This window comes from Penaeus monodon, chromosome 4 (genome assembly GCF_015228065.2).
Source record: "Penaeus monodon isolate SGIC_2016 chromosome 4, NSTDA_Pmon_1, whole genome shotgun sequence".
In the NCBI taxonomy this organism is placed as follows: domain Eukaryota; kingdom Metazoa; phylum Arthropoda; class Malacostraca; order Decapoda; family Penaeidae; genus Penaeus; species Penaeus monodon.
In genome coordinates this window covers 472,551-482,139 of record NC_051389.1, presented here as the reverse complement: position 1 = coordinate 482,139, position 9,589 = coordinate 472,551, and the positions used below count along the sequence as shown (strand labels likewise).

Below are 9,589 nucleotides of genomic sequence, written 5' to 3'. Positions count from 1 at the left end.
ATATAATATATATAATATATATATAATATATATATTAAGTTATATATATATATTAAAATTAATATATTATAAAATAATATATTATATATATCTATATATATAATATATATATATATATATATATATATATATATATATATATATATAATTATATAATATATATATAAAAGTATAATATATATATACACATATGTGGATATATATATATATATATATATATATAATATATATCATTATTATTATAAAATTATAATATAATATCATATATATATATTATAATAGATATATATATATATATATATATATATATATACATATATATATGTACATATATATATGTACATATATATATGTACATATATATATATATATATATATATATATATATATATATATATATATATATATATATATATATATATATATATAATGAAGTTAGGGGGAGAACAATAGATGATAAAACTCTGTAAGCTAACCTCTCCCTGGGAAGAATGTTTTGCTAAGTCTCCTGGTTGAAACAGGTAGTATCTGTCTTTTGAGAGATATGTTGCGACCTACAGTAAGGGGTACCATTCGTAGGTCTAAAAGTCTACTAAGATGGAATGCAGCTATTTCTCCATTATGCCGATCAAATCCTGAATAAATACCTTCAATGAGCTCATCACGAGAATACCTGTAACAAAATAAAAAGTTGACAGCTATTAACACAGGCAAATATCCCAGCAAAAAGAAGAATTTCTACATACACTGACATAACTTGTGCAAACAAATATGAACATTTAGGAGGAGGGAACTTGAAAAGGGAAGTTCAGTGAAAGCTTTATGCTGAAAAAGTTGTAAAAGGGGGATGCAGAAAAACATTCTTTTTTACTTTAATGCTTTATCAGGACATACTCTCTGATGAAGCAGCAAAAGCAGTAAAGCTTTTGGCTTACTTTCTTCCCCTCACTTATAATTTTTAAAAGTATAATCACTGCATTCCCTTATCTCTACCATGACCATTACATTGTATTATCATCATCTGTAATAAAGATTTATATTCCTTAAAACTGCACTTTCAGCAGTATTTAACCTCTTACAGCTGGGCACACCTATAGCCATCATCAAAAACAACTAATCATGACGGGTACAGCTATAGGCATCACGACAAGCTAGAGCGAGTCAGGCGGGAAGTTCTGCTACATGCAGTGGACTCCCCCAGCCAAATGGCTGGATGGTTGCCAGAAGTCACCAGAATGAGTGACACCCAGAGATTTCTGGTACCATCACTGCAGAGTTATATTCATTTTTTGATGGCATCTAAGTATTTCCAATTACATACACAATGAATGAAGTGTGCACAAAGAGACTCCTCTCAGAATGCTAGGGAGACAGAAGTAGTATGTACACAAGTCAGGTATTTCAATAATACAATATAACTGTAAAAATATCACCTATGGTGCAAATACCCTCTGCTTTCATTAAAGCAAACTGCAAAAAAAATGCTTATAATATGCAGACAACAAATGGAATAAACTGGAGAAAGGGAACAATATATGGAGATAATAATCACCTGTCTTGAAATACATTCTGCGATATGTGGTTAATTTTGAGGATGCACAAGATATCTACAGTGAAATTCTAATGCAATTTCTCTTTCAAACTATACAAGAATAAAGCAATACCCTTTGCAATGTAGACCCCAATCTTACTGCACACAGAGATAACTGTATCTCTACATGCAAAACTGTATGTTCATTCACTCAATACAGTCTCCCTTTATTATAACGAATATCTAATGCTTCCACAAAACATAAAGAAAATGTTCAATAGCTTTTAGAACTCTCCCATACATAGCATACATCACTTATTTAGTTTCTTGTCTAAGTACATGTTCTGTGCATGTTGTGTCACTCTACCTAACAGTTGTCAAAAATAGTTTTCATGAATACCATGACATTTAAACTGGTAATAGATGACACATTGTTCTGTCAAGTTAAGATACTACTTGGCAATTTCTCACAATACTGTCCATGTGAGGGGTTGTAACAATTTCTGTTGTAAAGTTTGGTAAAGAGAACAGTGACTTAATTGAAATATAGCATACAAGTGGGTTATAAGATAAATAATATACAATTCACACATTTACATAATGACTTATCTAGCATGCAAAACTTTTGATATATAGGGAGAAATATTTTGTCAATGAAAAAATAACATTGCATATATGCACAAACATACATGTCCACATAAGTGTGAGGACACACAGGCATGCATGTGCGTGCACATACACATGCAAACATATTTTGCATCCTACCTACAGAAGTCAACACCCAGATACCATTACAGTTTACATAACCAAGCCCAAACAGTTAACCATAAATATTCAAGCCCACACACAATTACCCACTACCTACACATCTAATGCCCTTTCACACAGAGAACCACACATATGCTCATCCTAATACACATATATTTCTCTCCATATATACATATATGTGTGTGTGTGTGTATATATATAGATATAGATATAGATATAGATATAGATATAGATATAGATATTTATAGATATAGATATTTATAGATATAGATATTTATAGATATAGATATTTATAGATATAGATAGATATATAGATATACAGATATATACGTACCATATATATGTATGTTAGGATTCTTTGGATACTGCTGGAGACACTTGGCAATTTGTTTACTGGAGTTCAGGGTGAAATATTATGAACAGATGTTATGATGATTGATGATCAGTTCAGGGTTTCTTAAAAGTTAAGTTATATGCAGCTTCTGCTTTTTGTTTTTTTTAGAAAATAATACTTTTTTCATCAATATTTATGAAATTGATAGTATACTCATCACGTGCACACATATGCACGCGCACGCACACACACACACACACACACACACACACACATATATATTCATTTATCTATCTACCTATAAATATATACATATATGTGATATATAGATAGATGAATATATACACAGACATAAATAGATAGATATATAAATAGATATAGATATAAATAGATATATACACAGATATAGGTAGGTAAATAGATAGATAAGATAAATATAGAAAAATGAACACACACACACACACACACACACACACACACACACACACACACACACACACACACACACACACACACACACACACACACACACACACACACATATATCATTCTATAGATATAGATTACTAGAGACTAGCTACTACACTAGTTTTCAGTAATTAAACTTTTTGTTTACCTTCTTTATTTTAGGCATTCCAGGGTTATGCTGGATTATCATTTCTTTGGTTTCCCACCACTTTTTACCTGAAAATAGTTTTTATTTGCTATATCCGTCTATTCCTCTGCACTCTAAGCTACACTGTCTCGGTTCTCCATGATTAATAGAAGAAAGGAAAACAAGTGAGGCAATGGAACTATAATGACTGTTAGCAACTTGAAAAGATTTTAAAAGGTTAAAATTTAGTCTGTATAATAAAAGGTAATTCTTTATTGCTCCTAACTTCTATCAAGGAATAAAATGGAAATAGCTTTCATATTTACATTATTACTTGTTACTCCAATAAATAACTTTCTTGTTACCATTTTTATTTTTGAAAGGACTCATTTAACAAGCACTTCAGCTACCCATTCTCACTCTGTACCTTAGATTATAGCAAAATGATAATTATTCATCTTGCAGAGCACATGTGTGAGTTTACAAACGTTGAGTTAATATCTGAAAGGGTATTTTCAACTAACCTTAATGGTTTAAAAACTACAATCTGGCCACCTTTCAGCCGGAGAGACACTTTGAGCTGTGTTCCTCTGTAACCAATATCAGCTGCTGTGATTGGAGCTGTAGAAAGGGCAGCTAGAACATCTCCTAATCCAGGAGCTGATTCCGGAAGCAATGACCTTGGTTTGGCCCACTGGAAGCAAAGGAAAAAGAAACACTACAGCCTGTGATTCTCTCAACTAATTTATTATGGTGAGGGAAAAATACCTTTTGGATATATCTCTTGAAAATAGAGTCAAATTTCAGAGCAAATGAGATAAATCTTGAAACCTGAATTCATAACCTACTGACCTTCCTTGCTAAATCCCATGGGTCGTCTGTCACTCCCCTCCTTGTTATATCTCTTTTCAACTTCTGAACAATATCCATTACTTGTGGGGAAATAGTTGAATATTGCACCCTGATGGCTGGAAGGTGTTTATATAATGAGGACAACATTTGCAGCCCTGTGCGATTTAGCTCATATTTTTCTGGGTTATGGCTGTTGGCAATGACACAATTATGAATAAGATTAAATGATTCTTAAATTAAAATTATATTGATAGATCTCTTCACATCATCGCAAGATAATTAGCTAAATATGAATCTGGTTATTTCAATGGGGTAAAAATTACCATGTTAATAATATGTTCAGATGACATGATGTAAAACAAAATATTTTGTTGAAACATTAATGCTTAAGCCTCATCAAAAAATTCAGTTTGATGATAAAAAAAATCAGCAGTAATAAGTAAGTACTCACACCTCCCTTACTGCATATACTTCCCCCTGTAGATAAACTTTATCCTTTCGTCTACTGTAGTTCGGCACTGCTGAGGTAGGCAGAGGGTTTGGATGGTGGTGCCTGCCTTGGAATGAGTCTGTGGTGATTCTGCTGACCATCAAAAGATTCAGAGATGCTGTGAGAACAGCACACCAGGCCAACCACACTAGCATGCGCCTTACCAAACCCATTATTCTTATTTTGTTATGTGGCTGCAACTGGAAAAGTGGATGTATGATTTTTTTGTTAACTTTCACATTTAATTATCACAAAATCTATAAAAAATATTGTTTTGTCTATGAATATACAACCATGTATGTATGTATGTATGTATGTATGTATGTATGTATGTATGTATGTATGTATGTATGTATTTATGTATGCTTTTATGCATGCATGTATGTGTGTGTGTGTATGTGTGTGTGTGTATGTGTGTGTGCATAAGTATATATATATATATATATATATATAAATATATATATATATATATATATATATATATATATATGCATATAAGTCTTTATGTATGTATGTACTCATAATATATGTATATATAATATATATATATACTATATATATATTATATATATATATATATATATATAATACATAACATATAGATATACTATATATACATATATTATATAATATATATACATATATATATATATTATATACATTATATATACATATATAATATATATTATATATATATATATATACATATATATATATATATACTTATACACATATATAAATAAATATATATATATATATATATATATACATATACATATATATATATGATAAATATATATGATATATACATGATATATATAAACATATATTTATCTTGCCTTTGCATCTTGAAAATTTGTTTAAAAAATGGTGTAAGAAGAAAAATTAATAAATAAATAAATTAGTGAAAGAAAAGTAATGACAGCTTATTTTTTTGTTTTTTCTGTCTTGCTTCTACTGTGTTACAAGACAGTGTAGTGCATGAATAAGCTAAATTACTTCTGAGAAACATATTGTCAGTATACAAATATAGTATCTTAACCACATATATACCAAAAATGCAGGGGCGTCGTTTCAGCTTATTCTGGAGGCTGGTGAAGCCAGCAGAAATAGGTAAAAAAAAATTGTGGGTGTGGGGCCCTTGGGGGGGGGGGGGCAGACAATGAGGGGGATAATCAGGGTCTCTGTTACTCTTTTTTTTTTTTATTATTACTTTCTTTCCATCATCATCACCATCAAGGGGGTTCATGGCCGCCACCACCCTTCGCTTCCAGCCACAAGAGTCCCTCATGGAGAATCTCCAGGCAGGTTCTGTAATTCCTCATGACAGGTCTTGACGAGCTGCCCAAGCCATGACCTCCTAGGTCATTCCACAGGCCTCCTCCACCCAGGATTGTTTCACAAAGAGACAACCTGACGGGCAGGGTCATCCACAGGGAAGCAAGCTAGGTGCCCATATAGCCTGAGTTGGCGATCCCGGATTATGCAAGTAACAGGTCCCATGCCAGTCTCCTGGTGCAGCCGTCGGTTGGACAACTGTACCCCTTGATTCAGCGAAGGGATTTGTTACAAAAGGCATCGAGACGAGCCTCCAAGGCACTAGACAGCATCCAGGTTTCACTTCCATAAAGCAAAACTGGCAGTATCAAGGCCTTGAAGACACAATCTTGGTTCTTCTGCCTAGTTACCGACATACCTAAATGCTCTTCTTGATCAAGTTCATGGCTTCTGTTGCCAGACCAATCCATCTACTGACTTCTTGGTCTGACATCCCAAAGATATGGACTATGTTACTACTGTGTGCAAAGCTCTCTGAGACCTTGATATTGCCCAATGTTGCTCCACACAAACTTTAGATAGTAGGTCTACCCATTATCCAGTGCAGGTGTTGAAGTGTTGGTGCAAGGACACAGCCTTGCCTCACCCTCTGAATTAACAGGGAAGAAGTTTGACAGCCCCCCCCCCCCACACTTTACAGCACTTTTAGTACTGGTATACAGCCTTGTTATTAGGCCAATAATCTGTGTTGGAATTCCCGAGTCTCAGAATCTCCCATAGCGATTCTCGATACACCAAGTCAAATGCCTTCAGGAGGTCGATGTAGGCAATCCATGACCAAACTCACTACAGCGTTCCACAATTACTCAAAGCACTAAGATAGATTTTATTGTGGCCTTGCCAGGAGTGAATCCAGACTGCTCCGATCTCTGGTGCCTTAGTAGGTGATTGTGGATCCATTTCAGAAGAATGTGGGTGAAAACTTTGCCTGGTATGCTGAGCAGTGTAATGCCACGGTAGTTGCTACAGTCCTAATGATTGCCCTTCCCCATCTAGAGCGGGATGACCATGCCCTTCAACAGGTCAGGGGGAATGGAACTAGATTGCCAGATGGCAGTGAAGACTGTATGCAAGCCCCAAGCAATAGGTTCAGCCCCAGCCTTTAGAACTGCAGCAGAGATATCACATTTGCCTGCGGCTTTCCCACACTTCAGCTTGGAAATCGCATCTTAACCTCCTTTAGGGTAGAAGGTTGCTCACTGCTGGGTGGGTCCAGCACTGGTATTGTGATACCACTTGCATCCAAGCTAACTGTTGGAGGGTTTACTCAGCCCAATGTCCACAAACCCCAACATGATCTGAGATAATCTGTCCATCCACAGAGCGGACTGCAGTCATCTGCAAGGAGGGGTGAGAGTTCAGCTTTCCCAGGGCTTGGTAGACAGTGTGAAGGTCATTTACCAAGAAATGGCCTTCAACCTCCTCAGCATGATTTCTTTCCAGTTCATAACAAAATAGTTTTATAGTATCTGTTCCTGCCACTTCCTTATATTTGTCACATTGGCACTTACATAAATAACAGGTGACTTAACCCATTGCCGACGGGTGGCATGTACGTACATGCCATGGCATGGCGGGACCATCTGCCGGGGGCACGTACGCACATGCCATAGAGGATGCATGGACATGCCATGAGTTTTTTTTTGTTACAATCACGGCAAAAGATTATTTTTCTGCCAGTGAAAGTGTGATTAAGTCGGTTTTAACACTTTCTCATTTTTACCATGCAACAAACAAAAAAAATGCAACAAACCGACAATTTCAACTCCATGATGCCGCACACTGCTTATTTTATTCGGACTATAGACCGAATAATGATCAACTATGGAGTCTATATAACAACAAAAATACCCTTCAGTCTCGATTTATCAGGAAGTTTGGCAAGTAGAGACTGTAAAAAATAATGAAAACTGAAAATACAACATATTTTCGTAGTATTACGAAGAAACGGCATGGGATGCTGGTATTTGGCATGAGTGGTCGCGCATGCTCGGGCGACGATATAAGCCCCCGGCAGCGAGGCCCGGGCCTCTATGAATGCTACCCGTCAGTAATGGGTTAAGTCATAAAAAATAATGATTAAAGTCATGAATGCACTGGTGCATAATTTTACATTTAGATATACAAAACTTCTTGGCATACATTTTTCACACCTTCCCTTAACATAAAGAGTTAACAATATAAACAAATTAAGGAAAAAAGTCAACAGATCATAATATTATGCTGCAGGTGAATTGTGAAATTCAACCATCATTCAATTACTAGAATTTAAAGAAATACAAGAAGGAAAATGGTAAATATCAATTAAAATTTAATATTAAGATACACATTGAGATACTTGCATGTAATGTCATTTTCTTTTCACAGAACACATTATATTTCTATCTTTGATTTTTTGCATTTCTCCTTTCACATGAGGTGCAAACCCTTCGAATATTGTTAATATAGCAAAAAATCTTATATACCATCCCAAAATCCAAGAAACATACAACAAAATAAACAAACATATGTAAAGTATGGACTATATCTAATATGCTACCAATAAAAAAATACCAAATCTTGGCATTTTTTTAAACACTATACATTGCACCTACTTCAGACTTCAACTTCACACATACTTTGCCACACCAAACCCCAGCACTACCCTGGCCTGCCCCGGTGCCAACATTGGGGTGCCAACATTGGGGTGCCAACGCTACACGCAAGCATTCCGTAAATAACGCAGGTGTGCCACTCCTGCAGGTGCTTTGGGTTTAAATGTTAAAGAGAGGGTATTAAAGTCATTGGCAACGACATGCGAGTGAAAAGTTACTCTAACACTTCAGATAAGTTATATTTGATCGCAAATCCACGAAAAGTGATCTCATACTGTTTACCGTGCTACGTGGACGAAAAGTAAAAGTCAACTTTCTTGACACAAACCTACTTTCTGGTTCTCAGGAAATGACTCACTTACCTCTCTTCATATTCCACATTAAGTGCTGTGACAATGCATGGTTCCAAAAGAGGACAATGTCCCTTTTCTTTCTTTTTTTTTCTGGCGAAACCCACAGACACAATGTTCTCCTCCTACGTGCTTCCTTCACGCCCGGTCCCCCCACCCCACTCGCCGTGGCTGTCTCCCTCGCCTCTTCAAGTTTCCAAAGCACGGATCTTCCTCTACGTTGAAGATTCATTTGGATAAATACCAAAGTCTGTATACTGATATAGATATGAAAAACAAAAACAAGTTGACAATTAAAAAAAAAAAAAAAAGGAGAATGAATAATGCTAAATCATGTCACAAATTTCCGGATTTGATATCTCATCGAAACGTCAATTCCATTTCAACATTAACATTAGCATCTTCCTTATCATCATCATCGTTATCTTTATCATTATTATTATTGTTATTACTATTATTATTATCCTTATAATTGTTATTATTATTGTTATTATTATTATTATTATTATTATTATTGTTACGCCGACCGCCTCGTCTCTCTGCTACCAACACAAGGCAGGCTAGGCAGACGGCGTGCTATTCACAGGGTCGTGAACACTGAACAGCTCCAAGAGGCACCGAGCACCACAGCGTCCCAGAACACCACGAGGGGAAACGCCAAGTGGCGAGGCAGGGCACGAAATAAACACAAAATGACAGTATTTCCTTTATTTACACAAGTTATTTACCCGTACACT

At 35.2% G+C, this 9,589-nt stretch overlaps 1 protein-coding gene across 1 annotated transcript in view; it reads right to left on the bottom strand.

Annotated features, from left to right (window-relative positions):
- The window catches only part of LOC119599351 (glycosaminoglycan xylosylkinase-like), a gene marked incomplete in the record, with an annotated part of 21,959 nt that extends 12,665 nt beyond the window's left edge, over positions 1-9,294 (bottom strand). Inside the window, 5 exon segments of the mRNA XM_037949109.1 lie at positions 477-673; positions 3,753-3,922; positions 4,081-4,270; positions 4,532-4,770; positions 8,865-9,294. Of these exon segments, the coding sequence (XP_037805037.1) occupies positions 477-673; positions 3,753-3,922; positions 4,081-4,270; positions 4,532-4,743 (769 nt within the window).
- Positions 9,295-9,589: the final 295 nt, after the last annotated feature.